General features: G+C 33.6%; 1 protein-coding gene across 1 annotated transcript in view; it reads left to right on the top strand.

Annotated features, from left to right (window-relative positions):
- HMCN1 (hemicentin 1) overlaps window positions 1-17,526 on the top strand; it is a 443,754-nt gene that overhangs the window by 345,411 nt on the left and 80,817 nt on the right. The window contains exons 59-69 of the mRNA XM_032137046.1: window positions 405-518; window positions 627-829; window positions 1,116-1,197; window positions 1,324-1,455; window positions 1,785-1,934; window positions 3,948-4,107; window positions 6,309-6,433; window positions 6,656-6,839; window positions 7,446-7,543; window positions 8,415-8,693; window positions 16,640-16,836. Of these exons, the coding sequence (XP_031992937.1) occupies window positions 405-518; window positions 627-829; window positions 1,116-1,197; window positions 1,324-1,455; window positions 1,785-1,934; window positions 3,948-4,107; window positions 6,309-6,433; window positions 6,656-6,839; window positions 7,446-7,543; window positions 8,415-8,693; window positions 16,640-16,836 (1,724 nt within the window). The remainder of the gene's footprint in view (window positions 1-404; window positions 519-626; window positions 830-1,115; window positions 1,198-1,323; window positions 1,456-1,784; window positions 1,935-3,947; window positions 4,108-6,308; window positions 6,434-6,655; window positions 6,840-7,445; window positions 7,544-8,414; window positions 8,694-16,639; window positions 16,837-17,526) is intronic.

Here is a 17,526-nt window from a genome sequence, read left to right as displayed (position 1 = left end):
GATAGATAGATAGATAGATAGATAGATAGATAGATAGATAGATAGATGATAGATAGATAGGACACCTCGGCATTGTGGGAAATTTAAACCCAGAAAACACTTAACATATTTTGACCATAGTACATTACTATTTGCTCACCAGAGCCTGTATCAAACAGTTTTACTGTCCATGTTTGGATGCTGGAGAGAAAAATTCTATGAATCTCTTCCTTTATAAGGAACTAGGTGAATAATAAAGGAAAGATCAAAGAAAACTGATCCAATTATTTTATTTTAAATAGGAAGGCTTCTCTATAAATTTTACTCTAAGGGGAAGGATATATGTTGCTATTTATTTGATTGGTAAAATAGTTGTTAGAACAACCTGTATACCACTCTACAATTTGCATTCTATTTACCTACAGGTGGTCGAACTCTACAGATTATTCGGGCCAAGGTATCAGATGGTGGTGAATACACTTGTATAGCTATCAATCAAGCTGGCGAAAGCAAGAAAAAGTATTCCCTGACTGTTTATGGTTTGTTTTTACTCTCTTCATAAAATTCTTTTATTTTAAAACTGGTATTCAATATTTTCTGAGCACCTTAATGAAAAAAAAAATCCTTCTGTTATTTTCTTCCCTCAGTGCCCCCAAGCATTAAAGACCATGACGGTGAATCTCTTTCTGTAGTTAATGTAAGAGAGGGAACTTCTGTGTCTTTGGAGTGTGAGTCGAATGCTGTCCCACCTCCAGTCATCACTTGGTATAAGAATGGGCGGATGATAACAGAGTCTACTCATGTGGAGATTTTAGCTGATGGACAAATGCTACACATTAAGAAAGCTGAGGTGCATCTTTTATTCTTGTTTGAGTGTCATGACACCTTGGTGGGGCGGTGGAAAAGATGCTTGGAAGTTGCATATTCCCTTTTACTACAGTGAAAAATGATTTTCATTAAAAAAATACATAGCCAATGCCATTGACTATTTTTATAAAAAATAGCAAGATTGCAGAAGGCAATTAGAACTGGGGTATTGAGCATACAGATGACTGATGAGTTAATCTAAACTCGAACAGTATGATTGGTCATCTATAACTTAATGGAGCACATACAATAGTATCTTTTTCTTTTAGGTATCTGACACAGGCCAGTATGTATGTAGAGCTATAAATGTAGCAGGACGGGATGATAAAAATTTCCACCTCAATGTATATGGTGAGCATTTGCCTGTAATACAACTCTTTTTCCCCCAGATATGCAAATGAAAAAAAGTGTTCCAAATTAGCTTAATGAGGACAAATGATTTTCTTCTGTTTTTGTTTGTTTGTTTGTTTTTTATAGTGCCACCCAGTATTGAAGGATCTGAAAGAGAAGTGATTGTGGAGACGATCAGCAATCCTGTGACATTAACATGTGATGCCACTGGGATCCCACCTCCCACGATAGCATGGTTAAAGAATCACAAGCGCATAGGTAAGGCAACCGTGCATTTGTGTGTGTGTGTGTGTGTTTTCTTTTGCTCTTAATTCACTAGACTTTTAAACTAGCACATTTTAAGTACCATACTCATAGGGGTGTTTAGTTCAAGAATGCTAACGCACTGAAATACAAATTTACAAAATAGACTCATTGTAAAATGATTAGTCATTTTAAAAAGAATTTTTTCTTTTTTTTAGAAAGAAAATGGAGAACCTTTAAGAAATACATTTATCACATAAAGCAAGACATTTTATCATGAATTTTAGAGATGTTAAAGTTTAAAGGATTTTTTATGTTTTATTGTGCTTTGTTTCTACCTCTAGAAAATTCTGACTCACTAGAAGTTCATATTTTGTCCGGAGGTAGCAAACTCCAGATTGCCCGGTCTCAGCGTTCAGATAGTGGAAACTATACATGTATTGCTTCAAATATGGAGGGAAAAGCCCAGAAATATTACTTTCTTTCAATTCAAGGTATGTCTTGTCCACTATGATCTATCTTCAATTTCTTTGTTATTCCATTTATAGTACAAAATAATCTACATTTAAAGGGATCAGTGGTAATAGATTCAACATATCTTTAGATCATCAAAAACTATCATCAGTTTTCTGTCTTGTATTTACCAGTAGATTCTGTTTTCATGGAAATGGACATAAATGTGGAAAAAAGAATAGTGGAAATTTGGTAATCTTTACTTTTTCCAATTTTCCATTTCCACTTCCATTATTATCTTTCTATAGTATATATTCTATGGAGTTATACTTATTTTAAACTGGTATAATTTATTTTGATGGTAAGCCTACAGATCTGTTCTTATTTGTATAGATAAGGTTTAATTCACAAAGAAGTTGTACTATGATCTGACCACAGGTAGATTAGGTAAATTTTAATGAATGATGAATCTTATACTATTTTAAGATGATAATAAAGAGCAATTCATCAAATATTTCATTAATGCCTACTATGTTCCAACATAGTATTAAGCATTTCAGGGACAACTGGTTTTCTTTTGATTTTCAGTAAACCTCTGATTATTACATTTGGCTCAGTACCGAAACTGAAATGAAAGTCTAACTTGAAACTAAGTTGAAATACTTTTTCTTCCAATCTTATAGTTATTAGGGAAAGAATTTCTCATAAATTATGAATTCTATTATGAATATTATGTATCTGTTGTGTGCTCTGCTAAAGCTAACTCCAAAAAAATGCAATTAGAAGAATTAAGTTCACAGGGATCAGTGGTCTCTCTGTGATGATTAGTGATGCTTTGGGATTTCAGAAGCTAAAGGAAAAACAGCTAGTCAGAGAGTCAATGTCAGAAGTTGCATATTGAATTATGTCTAATGCATTAATAATAACAGATGCTAATCATGAGATATGTTGTAGGACTAAACATTTTACCAGATTTTTATATGCTTTATTATGTCTTAGAACTAGAAATAGTATATGCATATAGGACCTAGTCCAGTGCTTGTCATATATTAGATACTCATTGTAGGATGTCTCTTATTACTAATGTTCTTATTGACTCAACTTCTTTAGTACTCTAAATTCTGCAAATGTGGTAAAATTACTATTTTCTGAATGACTAAAATTAGATTTATAGAGATTATTCAGTGATGTGCTGGTGAATGTTTAAGAATTTTCTCTACAGACAAAATGACCGTGATTTGTAGCCAATTGTTTGCCAGTCTCCATGGTGTAAATATTCCCACCATGATCTAATATATACAAGATTTCAACCTACTAAAGGGATGTTACTGAACATGGAGTGGGGAAAACATGTACAAAATTGGCTTTTGTGACCTGGTGTGAACTACCTTCCGCACATCACTATGATCATATAGAATAGGAATTCAAACATGTTTATATCTGATACCATTGGCAGTATTTTTATTACACAATATTTCTCAGTGAAATCAAAGTGGAAACCAAAGATGGCTAGAAAAAGAGAATAGAAACTATTGGCTCTTCAGAACTACAATAAACCTATCCATTGTTCAAAATAAATAATAATTAAATTGAATAATGGAGAAAGAAATAACCAACTTAGATACTTTCCTCAGACCTTTATGCCAAGATTTTATAAGACAGAGTCTATAAGTCTAGTGAATTAAGAGCAAAAGAAAAACACCAAAAAATGCACAGCTGCCTTACCTATGTGCCTGTGGTTCGTTAACTGTACTATCCATTGAGGATTTAATCTAAGAGTGATTTAATTTGGCCAGAAAGGGTGATCATGAGGTAGCTCTATCACTAGCCCCATGACTAAATAATTATATCAACTTACAAATACACCAGAAATATTGAAGTGTTCCTTTATCTTCATCATTTAAAAGTAATTAATGAAGATAATAGTTTGACCTTGAACCATAATCTACAAAGAATATGAACTAGAAATGTCATATTGTTTTATGACTCTGTTACATTTATTAGAATTTATATCTTGTGTCTTGTTAATGAAATTCCTAATTATTTCTCCAAAGTTCCTCCAAGTGTTTCTGGTGCTGAAATTCCAAGTGATGTCAGTGTCCTTCTAGGAGAAAATGTTGAGCTGGTCTGCAATGCAAATGGCATTCCTACTCCACTTATTCAATGGCTTAAAGATGGAAAGCCCATAGCTAGTGGTGAAACAGAAAGAATCCGGTATGTTTAAAAATAATCTTTCCATTATAAATTGTAAGGCCTTCTACAATGCTTTATGCTTCAAATTTCACATGAATAATATTACCAAATTCCATCCCATTGGAACTTAGCTATCATTATATTCACAAGGAAACAAAAAGCTTTTTTTGAGAACTGGACATAGACATTCTCCTTAGAGAATCACTCAGAATTGTGTATGTTTCTTATCCATTAACTCTGTAATGTTAATTAACTCATTAACTAACTTTAACTCATTAACTGTAATGTGAACCATTGGTGATTTTATTCTTGTAATTTCAGAATGGTTATACTAAAGCCCATGCCATAAAAATAGTTAGTTCTTTCCTGCAAATGCCAAACCAACTTTATCTCACACATGATTCATCAAAAATTCTAGATATGATTTTGTATGCTGAAACCACCAAACTGTGTACATGCTATACTAATTGGCTCCTTTTGAGAAAAGATACAATAATGTGATAACTGTTATAGTGGTTTGTTCAGATGCCATTTTCAGCTGACACTTGTTACCCATGCAACAAACCACATAGAGATGGGCATGCTATCCCGATTGGCTCATTTTGAGAAAAGATACAATAATGTCGTAACTCTCATAATGGTTTGTCCAAATCCCATTTTCAGCTGGCACTTGTTACCCATGCCACAAACCACATAGAGATGGAATACTAATGTGGTAAAGACCTCGTACTACTTTCAACAACAAATTCCTTTGGAAGGACAATCCGGAATTTGATATTGTACTAGATTACGTTACTTCATCACAAAATCCCATTACCTACACATGCCAGATTAATTATATGCATAAGTAGGCATTAACTACATGTATTGTAAACTTTAACATTTTGGACCAATATGTAAATTTAAGGGTTTGGAGTATATTTGCTGGTCAATAAATTGAACATATATATAACTTAAAGAGATAAATGTTATTTTCTTTGTATTCATTGTGTATTAAAATTTCTAGTCTTTTAGAGGATACATTTTAAGTTTTATCTGTCTGGTGTGAACATTTTTGAGTAAATAACAAGTATTTAATTACTTTTGTTAAATCAGCTGGTATTTGCCATATTCCAGACCAAGTACTACATATTTGATGGTACCTAAAGATTTTATATGGGCTATAAAGATAAGATCTTTTATATATGATATCTTTTATATAAGATAGTATTTGTAGCTAGGAATTTGGAGTCTATCATCCCTTCTCCTACATTAACATTCTAAATTTACTTATTCTTGTATCTTTATTATTCATTCATTCCATAATATGTATAGATTTGTAGGTAGAACAGTTTGTCAATCAACTACAATAGTTTTTCCAAAGTCAGTGTACTACTTTTGTTTGATCATGGCAACTTGCTTTTTGCTTATTAATTTAATTAAACTCATGGAAATAAAAAAATTTTATTTTGAAAAAGAAAAAATATTGACTGTATCCCAGATAATAATATAACTCTCAATAAACATTTAATAACAAGATATAATAGAAATGGAGCTTTTACTTTTGACACAGGGTAATTCTAATGAAACCACTATTGTACAAGTAACTATAGATGGCAATTTAATCTCTACAAAAAACACAGGAAATTTTGATTTGTAATTAATGGTGTGTGCAGACAACCAGTAATGAAATAATCTTAGCTTACAGATCTTTAATGATCTTATTGTATATTTATCTTTTACTATTATGTAATTCAAAAGAAAAGCTTTATTTAGCAATTTGTAGAAAAAATATTTGCAAAATATAGCCACATATGATACCAAATTGTTGTCACAATTTAAATGATCCTATTGTGTTTTTATTAAGGTATTAAGTTGTTTATAACTAGATTTTTATGTGTAATTTTTTCAATTTCTCATTGTAACAGTCTTCAATTTTCATGCCAGAATTTTGTATAACATGCATTTAATTCAAACCTTATATTGATAACTAAGAATATAGTATTCTATCTCAGAGAAAATCATGTCTTTGTCTATGATTTGAATAGAGAAGTATTCCTGATTTTGTTCATTTCCTTTTTTTCTCATAAGGAGGTGGTGGATATGAGACTCACTACTGTAGAATTTCAGTTGGTTGCTTGAATTTTCCATCACTTTCAGTAACGGATTTTAATAGGTTTTCATGTACTTAGTGAAATAGATTCAAACTCATCTCAGCCCCTCTGTTATGATCTTTTCCATAGAGTGAGTGCAAATGGCAGCATATTAAACATTTATGGAGCTCTTACATCTGACACAGGGAAATACACATGTGTTGCTACTAATCCCGCTGGAGAAGAAGACCGAATTTTTAACTTGAATGTCTATGGTAAATATGAAATCTCTCCCACTCTTTTGATGATGCTGCCTTAAGAATCTACCAGTAGAAGTGAAGGCCCAGCAGCAGGTGTCTGGAGCATTTAGTTTTAAATTTGATGCCACCACTATTTCCTTTTGGGTTACAATTTTGAAATGAGAGCAATTGTAGTAGAAATTATTTGAACTAGTAATACATCCCTCTTCCCTCTCTCTCACTTTCTGCACGACATAGTTACACCTACAATTAGGGGTAATAAAGACGAAGCAGAGAAACTAATGACTTTAGTGGATACTTCAATAAATATTGAATGCAGAGCCACAGGGACGCCTCCACCACAGATAAACTGGCTAAAGAATGGACTTCCTCTGCCTCTCTCCTCCCATATCCGGTTACTGGCAGCAGGACAAGTTATCAGGTCAGCTTTTATTGTGTCTGATTTCCTAAACAGATGAAGTAACTGTGATTGTAGACTTTTCCTTCATTTAAACAGTGTTGAAGAAATGTTTTTTTCTAAGCCTTTACAGTTTTTTTCCCTTTAAGTGTATTTTTAGTAGAGGAAGGACAACAAATATACAATTGAAATGATTTTTTATCCTTATTTAAGTGCTTTCATTTTTTAGTAAATTTGTAAAATGGTCTTTTATAGACAGGTTTGTTATCACATATGTATTTCCGGGAATTACTGTTTTAGCTAAAACTTTATGTGGCAAGGTAGTAGGAAGATGCCTACTATGATAATATGATTTTCATGTTAGCAGCATTCTCTATTAATATATATGTGAAAAATATTCACCTCTTAAATTGTGCTATATTTTCAATGATTTATTGTCACTGCCTAATCAGCTTTGTAGAATAAATTGCATTTGAGGCCCCTATATTTTGTGATGGATGGCTATAAGCTTCATAATTAAAATTCCCCAACATAAATCACCACCTATAGCCTATTTATAAATCATAATTATTTTATGTGTACTTGTTGCATGGGATCAAGTGATGAAATGTGGATCGAATTGTTTCTCAGGATTGTGAGAGCTCAGGTGTCTGATGTCGCTGTGTATACTTGTGTGGCCTCCAACAGAGCTGGGGTGGATAATAAGCATTACAATCTTCAAGTGTTTGGTATGTGTCACAGAAATGACCCTATTACTTTACTATGTCAAGTATTAAGCAACAGACTTATCTTTAGAAACTGACTTCCTCAGAGATTTAGAAATCTGACTTTATCAAAAAGGATTAGTGAAATAGGATCTTACTGACTAGAGGATGTATTTTCTTCCAAGGGGTCCATATTATTGGACCATACTGTCTGTTTATCAAAATACTCTACTGATCTAGAAACTTGCACTAAATCAAATCTAATTTTTAAAAATAGGATTTCAATCCAGACACAAGACCAGTCTTTTCATGTAAAGAAAAAGTCAAAACTTTTCTAACAATATTAGCAGCTTGTTTAGAGTATTCGAACTATGAATGGATGCATGTGCATATATGCATGTGTGTGTATGCGTATATATGGAGAGAACTCAATACCTTCCATTTCGGAAATATTGAAGTTTGCTGATCCACATTTCTCAATCCCCAAGAACACCTCAGTTAAGTAATGCTTTATTATAATCTACAAATGACTTACTCTATAACTTGATATTATTTATACTGTATATAGTAGTTAAAATAATACTACTAAAACTATTATCTACATTACAACAAATTAAAGGGATGGACCGAAGAAGTTGAAAAATCACCAAAATTTAAAACACATTGTGTGTTCTGTAAGAAAACAATTTTTGTTGCATTGCCAATATTTGGAAGATTAATAATTAGCATTCCTAATAAATATTTTTATTGTAAAGTCCTTAGTTATTATACACAATTTTAAAGTATATATTTTATCAACCACAGAAACATTATAGAATCATTCAAATGTTTTAATTTAAATTGATCTCAAATTACAATAGACATCCAAATTTTGCCCATGTTGTTTTCTATGTAGCACCACCAAATATGGACAATTCAATGGGGACAGAGGAAATCACAATTCTCAAAGGCAGTTCCACCTCTATGGCATGCATTACTGATGGAACCCCAGCTCCCAGTATGGCCTGGCTTAGAGATGGCCAGCCACTGGGGCTTGATGCCCATCTCACAGTCAGCACCCATGGAATGGTCCTGCAGCTCCTCAAAGCAGAGACTGAAGATTCGGGAAAGTACACCTGCATTGCCTCAAATGAAGCTGGAGAAGTCAGCAAGCACTTTATCCTCAAGGTCCTAGGTATGTAAACATTGTGGTAAATATAGAATAATTGGAAAGTAAATGATAGTGAACGTTTAGTAAATAAGTATAATTCTGAGAATCCGTTGCTGTGAGGTAATTTTTTTAAAAAAATGTATTGCATTTTTATTTTTTTATAATTCACCTTGGCTTACTCTCATCTGAAGCATGTTAAATTTAAATTGTATTTTTTATCTGTCTGAAAAGATGAAAACTCCAGCTTATAAAACATTATTCATTGATAAAATCTTATAACCAATTGAGAAGTAGCTTTTAAACTTTTGCCAAGAATTGAAAACACATCCAATTATAGAAATTTGATTAAAAAGCATAACATGTATACTATTATATGTTATCCCTGTCTTTAAATGATCCAATCTGTAGATTATAGCTGGAATAATCATTTCAAATAGTCTAGTTCTATTTATTCTTGTGTGCATTTAAAGTAAATACTTAAAATATGTATTCCAATGTTCTAAATGCAACAGTTTAAAGAGAAAACACTTCTTTTCCTTGAAGTAAAAAATGCTAACCTTGGAAGAGAAAGTAAGATAATGAAATGAAGTATTTCAATAACCAAGAACTTTTGGCGTTTTGCTTGTTTTTGTCACTGTGAAGTAAGTGAGACCCCATGCTCCTTACATAGCAGAAAGTACACCCTATGGAGAAGAGCAAAAATAATTTTGGCAAGAGTCTTGGTTAGGTAGAAGTTAGCATATGTTTCAGAGTGTGTTATAATCTTTCTCAGAGCACCTATTAAAATTTATTTATGTAACCCTAAAATTCTGCTTCATCCCTAGTTAAGCTTTATGAGGGCAGATGTCTTCTTACTTATTCCTGCATTCCCAGTGCTTAGCATGACATTTAATACACTAGAGACTGTTAATGTGTTATTTGTTGGATTAAATTGAACCAAACTAGTTACTTTCCAGGTAGATTCAAGGGAGTTTCTTCTGTAGAGTGAAGCAGAACAATATCTAAATACATGAAGTATGGTTCTCTGGAGTAGATGTGACTTCCACAGACTGGAGGCCAGTAGTAAAGGAAGTTCTCCAGGATATTTAGGGGCAAAAGAAAACTACAACCCAATATCCCTTATCAACATAGTTGCAAAAATGCTCAACAAAATACTAGCAAACCAAATTCGACAGTATATTGAAAAGATCATTCACTCTGATCAAGTGGTTTGCATTCCAGGGATGCAAGGATGTTTTAACATACACAATCAATAAATGTGATACATCACATTAACAGATACGACAAAAATCATATGATCATTTCAATAGATATGAAAAAAGCATTTGATGAAATTCAACATTCTTTCATGAGAAAAACCCTCAACAAATTAGGGATAGAAGATACATACCTCAATGCAATAAAGACTATTTATGATAAATCCACAGCTAACATCACACTAAACAGGAAAAAGTTGAAAGCCTTTCCTACAAGGTCTAGCAGAAGATAAGGATGCCCACTTTCTCTACTTCTATTAGACATAGTATTGAAGTCCTAGCTAGAGCAACCAGGCAAAAAAATAAAAGACATCCAAATTCGAAAGGAGGAAGTCAAATGTTCTGTTTGCAGACAGCATAATCTGATATATAGAAAACCTCTAAAGACTCCACCAGAAAACTCTTAGAAATGATAAACAAATTCAGTAAAGTTGTGACTTAAAAATCACTGTACAAAAATCAGTAGCATTTCTATTTGCCAACAGCAAATTATCTGAAAAAGAAATCAAGAAAATAATCCCATTTACTGTCAGCCCTTCATATCCATCGGTTCCACATCTGTGGATTCAAACAACTGCATATCAAAAATATAATATTCATTGGATGTGGAATCTGCAGATACCGAGGGCCAACTGTGTATCCATAGGTTTCTCAAGGCCTACTGCCGGGCTTGAGAATCTGCAGATTTTGGTATTCACAGAGGGTCTGGAACCAATCCTCTGCAGATACTGAGGTACAATAGCTATCCAAAAAAATAAAAAAAAGATATGTAAGAATAAATTTAAACATCAGTGAAAGAAATGGAAAGGAAACAAATAAATGGAAAGAGATTTCATATTTATGGACTGGAAGAATTAATACTATTAAAATGGCTATAGTCCAAAAACAATCAGATTCAATGCAATTTCTATGAAAATACCATTGGCATTCTTCACTGAATTAGGAAAAAAAAGTCTAAAATTTGTATGGAACCACAAAAGACTCCAAATAACCAAAGCAATCTTGAGTAAAAAGAACAAAGCTGAAGACAGCAGACTACCTGACTTAAAAATACTACAAAGCTGTATTAATCAAAACAGCACGCTATTGGCATAAAAACAGACACATAGACCAATTGAACAGAATAAGGAGCTCAGAAATAAATTCATGCATCTACAGCCACCTGATTTTTGACAAAGGTCCCAAGAACACATACTGGGGAAAGGATAGTCTCTTCAATAAATGGTGCTGGGAAAATTGGGATGTCCACATGCAGAAATATGACACTAGACCTCTATCTTTCACTGTATACAAAAATCAACTCAAAATGGATTAAAGAGTTACATGTAAGATCCCAAACTACGAAACTACTAGAAGAAAACACAGAGGAAACACTTCATGATATTGGACTAGGCAAGAATTTTTCTGGATAAGACCTCAAAAGCATGAGCAACAAAAGCAAAAATACACAAATGGTATTATATCAAACAAAAAGCTTCTGCACAGCTAAGGAAACATTCAACAAAGTGAAGAGACAACCTACAGAATGGGAGAAGATATTTCAAACTATATCTCTAAGTGGTTAATATCCAATATATATAAGGAACTTTGTAGCAAAAAAAAACAAAGAGCACAATTTTAAAATGGACAAAAACCTTACCAGACATTTCTCAAAAGATGACATGTAAATGGCCAAGAGGTATATGAAAAAAAGCCTCAACATTACTCATCATCAAACAAAGGCAAATCAAAACCACAATGAGATAGCACCTCACTCTAGTGAGGATGGGTATGACCAAAAAGATAAGAGATAACAAGAGTCGGCAAGGATGTGGAGAAAAGGGAACACTTGCACACTGTTGGTGGGATTGTAAGTTAATATAGCCATTATGAAAACAGAGGTTCCTAAAAACATTAAAAATAGAACTACCATATGGTTTAGAAATCCCACTACTGGATATATATCCAAAGGAAATGAACTCAGTATGTCAAATAAATCCATGTTTATCGCAGCACTATTCACAACAGACAAGATATGTAATCAACCTAAATGTTCAACAATGAATGAATGAATAAAGACAATGTAGTAGATATACACGATGCAGTACTATTCAGCCATAAAAAAGAATGAAATTCTGCCATTTATGACAACATGGATGAACCTGGAGAACATTAAACTATGTGAAATTAGCCAGGCACAGAAATAAAATACCATATGATTTCATTCATGTGAAATTTTAAAAAGTTGATCTCATAGAAATAGTGAATAGGACAGTGGTTACCAAAGACAAGGAAGACAAGGGGGAGTAGGTCAATGGGTACAAAGTTACAATTAGAAAGGAAGAATGAGTTCTGGTGTTCTATTGCACAGTAGAGTGACTATAGTTAATAATATACTATTGTATATCTCAGAATAGCTAGTAGAGAGGAATTTCAATGCTTTCACCACAAAGAACTGATAAATGCTTGAAGTGACGGAAATGCTAATTACCCTGATTTGATAATTACACAATGTATACATGTATAGAAACATCACATTGTACTCCCTAAACAAGCATAATAATTATGTGTCAATGAGAAAAGAAAAACTGTGTGTCTGGGAGGTGCAGGGTGGGGTTGGGTAGCAAATTCCTGTACATCAATTGACAGAACGTGAGGAGCAAGAGGAGATGACATAATGTGATCCTGTACATTCATTATTCACATATCAAGTATTAATTATTGAATATACGTTATGTGACAGGTATGTTTCTAGCCATCATTTAACTATAATTATGAACATGTATGGTGTGGCAAACATGAAAATGCATCACTAAGAAAGATATGATCTCAGCCCTCAACTTCCTGCATCTGTGGAAGACACAGATACTAAAGAAGTAATTACTTCTCAGTGTAATGAGGATTATATGGATAAAACAACATTCTGTGGGATGGTAAATTTCAGATTTGATCTCCTCAAGCAAAAATCTGAGCCCTGAAGAGCAGGACTGTAGAAATGAGTGGGGAATTTGATATACATTTCTCACTTAGAGATAATACAATTTGAATTGTCAATTTGCACTCCCTGAAACTGAGTGTAAGAGGAAGAGTAGCAAGAGACAAGACAAGAGCTATATATGGGCAGAGGCCAAACTATGCAAAGCTCTGAGAACTTTGAGGAAGTTTGGACCTCATTACCAAGGCAATGGAAGAATCTTAAGGAGAAATATGTTACAGCCAGATTTCGTTTCCAAAAAGTCCCTCTGACAGAGTGACAGAGTGAAAAATGAATTGAAGAGGCTGCTGTATTCATACAGCCTGTAAATGCAGGGGCATGGTCTAGCATGTGGCAGGGGGAGGGGGAGAGGGGGGAGAAAGAACCCAGGAGCAGAATCACAGACTGGTGCATTTCTGGATGAAGAAAATGAAGGAGAAAAACAACAATGATATTCTTAGTGGAATTCTTAAAGAAAAGCCTGCCTTTTATGAAGTTGAAGAGTTTATAAGAATAATAATTTCTCAAAACAGATTTGAAAACTGGCTTAGAAGATGAGAAGTCTTAGCATTTCAGCATATGTTGAAAATTAATTCCATTAAACTCTGAAAAGTTCTTCACTTGAAGCAGTGCTACCACTCAGAATGCAAACATCTTAACTTGGGGAAATAGTCTTTATTTAATTCTATCCATGTGGTGGGAGGTATCATGGTATATTAGTGGTTCTGAAAAGTCCAGTGTGGCTAGACTACTGAAAACAAGGGAGAACATATTACAAAATAGGGGGTTATCACAGGGCCAGGTCATAGAGCACTTTTTTGACCATATTAAGAAGTCTGCTTTTTGTCCTGTAACAATGAGAAATCATTGAAAGTTCTAAAAATGGAATAACAAATAGAACTACAGTTTGAGAAGAGCACTCTGGCTATAAAATGCAAGGCTACTTGGACCAGGACAAGAATGGATTCTGAGAGACCAGTATAAGGAATTGTGTTTGGCTGTGAATTACAGAGTTGAAATATGGTGGGTTAAACAAAGTACCTTTGGTTTTCTCACTGGGACGGCTGGAGGTAGGCAGTTGTTGGATTGGTTCAGCAGTTCAAATATTTTCAGTTCTTTTGAACCTTTACAACACGGTTGTTTGGTGATCATGCAGTATTTGCTCACCCCTAGCATAACTAGATGCTGTTCTAGATGCAACAATAGAGCAGGAAACTAGGAAGGGCAAAGCGTTGCCCCTTTAGAAAAGAATTAAGACTTTCTTACAAGCCCCACAAAACCACATCCACCTACATCTCATTGGTCAGAATTGTCATATACCACTCCGTCCACTCCATCTACTTTCTGCTAAAGCAGCTAGGAAATGTAGTTTGTTTAGCACATTGACAATCCCAACAAAATTTGAGTCTGTTAATCAGAAAGAAATCAGTAATTTTGGGTAGGCACCTACAACTAGGAAGAAAAAAAAAAAACATTAAGTAAATGGTATTGTAGCTCAAATTAGAGTGAGGGAGACAAGAGAAAAAGGTGTATTCTGTAAATAAGTACAGTGGAAGTATTAGGACTTGGTTGTAGATTGGGACACAAGGGAGTGATGAAGAAGGTATCAAGCATGACTCTTAGTTTCTGGCTTATGTGACTAATTGGTAAATTCATCACCTAGATGCAGAGAATACTGGAAAAAAAAAAACAGGTTTTGAGAAATAAGGCAATAGGTTCAGTCTGAATACATGTTGAGTTTTAAGTGATTTTGAAACATCCAAATGGAGATGTTTATTTGATAATTGCATTTATGAATCTGGAGCTCAGAAGAGAGTCTAGACTGGAAATGTAAATTCTGGAGTTATTGGAGTATCTTACTCTGCCCGAAGTACAAGACATATGGACAAAACACAGAGTAAAATAGTTCACAATCACTTAACACAAGTAAGATCTGGACAGTCTGGGGTTTGAACTACTCAAGAGCATGTTAATACTGTTACTGCTGCTACTATTTTAAATCCAGTGATTACAAACTTTGGGGTGGGGGCAGCAAGCATGCCTTATTAATCTTTGTATTCATGGTGATTGACATATACTAAATAACCAAGAAGTAAGAGGAGTAAATAATTGACTATGGCAAACCAGGAATTAGATAAGTGTTTTGAGTAGTACAAACAACATGATACGAAAATGAAAAAGCACAGACATTTTATAATTAGTTGAGAGAATCAAGAAATGATTTATGGTTTTCACAAATGAACTTCAGGACAATATAACCTTAATGGTACTTCAACATTCTCAGTTGCAGGACTATGAGGAGCAAGAAAGGACTGAGCTTGTTGAGGGATTTGAAGTCTAGGTTACATATAAGTATGTTAAAAGTAAATAATGACAAAGATAGATCTAGACCATATTGTGGAAGTCTTGGAAACGATGATGAGTTTTTATTTAATCCAGTAAGCAACATGGAGCCATTAAAATCTTTTAAGCAGAAAATCTTAGATTAATATTAAACTGCACTTCAGAAAATGTATTTTGACAGCAATATGTAAGATAGATAGAAGTAAAAAGAGGTCATGTGGGACAGTGGTGTAGAAATGCTGACTTCATTATAATCTGAAAAGGAGAACTGACTTAGTATATTATCTTTCTCCAGAAGGAAAACAGAGACTAACAGATGGTAGAAATTTTAGGAAGCAGATTTTAATAATACCAACAGTTGCAGTAAACACTGTAGTAGTAGTAACCTTTTTAAAACGTTTAATTGTAAAATAGATACAGAAACACACAAAAAAGTGTATAATGTATCTCACTGACACCACACACTGATCCTATTAGGTAAATAATGTTGGTATCCCCCTTTTAGAGATTTGCTCAAATCCATGAAACTAATAATTGTTGACACCAGCATTAAAACTCAGACTCCAGATCTTCTGCTATGAGTCACCATTCTAAACTATGTGCCTTATTAAAGAAAAAAGAAAGAAAAACAAACCTGCTAACCCCTGGAACTGTCCAACAGCTATTTGGGCTGCCTTGTCAAATAGTAAGCTGGAAACTTGAACTATGAAAGTGTCATAGAAAACTCGAATGGTCATCGTAAGGGGAATGTGTTTTAAAGGAATTACCAAAGTTGGGAGTAGTTAGACTAAAGAACCTTAATGTTTCTTCCCAGTGTTTAGATTGTTTGACCTTCTCTTGAGAAAGGTAATTTTAGAAGTATAAGTAACAAAAGAGGAAGTTACTCCAATCCAGACATAACAAATGTGTTTTATACAGAAATTATCTCCAAATGTAACTATTTTTTCTTCTGCTTAGTCATTGTTTCCTCTCAATGTTCTGCATGGAAAAGATGATAGCAAAATTCCACAGTATTCACGCATTGCTTTTGTAGAAACTATTAGTGTTTAAAGATACAAAAACATAATAATATGCTAAGTCCCTCTAAAAAAAAAAAGTGGTACAAGCTGGCTTTGGTTTTTATTGTTTTCAAATATTTCAGTCAAGTAAGACTGTTCTAATTAACTGAGTTCGAACTGTTGTTCTATAATTACATGGTAATGAATTGCCATTTACTTCATTATCTCTTATAGGCATGATCCATCCCTTTTGAAAGTGTGTCAATGAGAAATGGTAATGACATCTAGGAATTATTTCACTTTCCTTGTTCTAATCAATTTTTATCATGTGAACGTGAATTTGTGTTGGATTTTCAAGTTTTTCTAACGAGCAGTATTTTATGAAATTGTGGGTTATTACTTTTGATTCTCTTTAAATAGAACCACCTCACATTAATGGATCTGAAGAACATGAAGAGATATCAGTAATTGTTAATAACCCACTTGAACTCACTTGCATTGCTTCTGGAATCCCAGCCCCTAAAATGACCTGGATGAAAGATGGCCGGCCCCTTCCACAGACGGATCAAGTGCAAACTCTAGGGGGAGGAGAGGTTCTTCAAATTTCTACTGCTCAGGTAAGTGTCAAAGTTCATAGAATTATTTTAGGTTAGGTCAAACTTCTCACTTGCTAATATATGAGATTTGTTAAATTATGTCTTTGAATCCTTATATATCACAGATCTGTGTAACTTGAGCAGGATACATTAGTCCTATGATATGCATGATTGGGTAACTTGATTAGAAGGAAAACAAAGCAGTGTCATATTAAACTCTGAAGAAAGCAAGATACCTTTCCATTAGCTTTTGCAAGTTTTCACAGTGCTATAAGTGTTAGTATATTTCCCAAAATTCTTAATTTATACTATGTAGCCCTTAATGGAACTGGCAAAAAGCAATCCAACATGCATATATAAGGCTTCAAAGAGCACTTTTGATCTCCAAAATTAACTAGCAGATATGGAAGTCTGAAGAGACACAATTTTTCAAATAATGATCAGTTTAATAAAATTGACTTGGTTTAGTTTATACTTAAGGAAATTGATCTGAAATGTGAATATATTAAAAGAGAAGTATGTCTGGGATGTCTTATTGTAGCAATCTTCTACTAATAAAGGCAAACCTTATGTTACAATTATTCTGCATCTGAGCCCTAATGCCATCATTTGTAAACTGGGGATAAAAATAATAATCATGCCTCATTCATACACTGAGGGATTTAAAGAAATAATCCAACATGATGTGCTTAGACTGGTGCCACAGGCATG

This window comes from Hylobates moloch, unplaced genomic scaffold, assembly GCF_009828535.3.
Source record: "Hylobates moloch isolate HMO894 unplaced genomic scaffold, HMol_V3 SCAFFOLD_18, whole genome shotgun sequence".
NCBI lineage: Eukaryota > Metazoa > Chordata > Mammalia > Primates > Hylobatidae > Hylobates > Hylobates moloch.
This window is presented reverse-complemented; position numbering and strand designations above follow the sequence as displayed.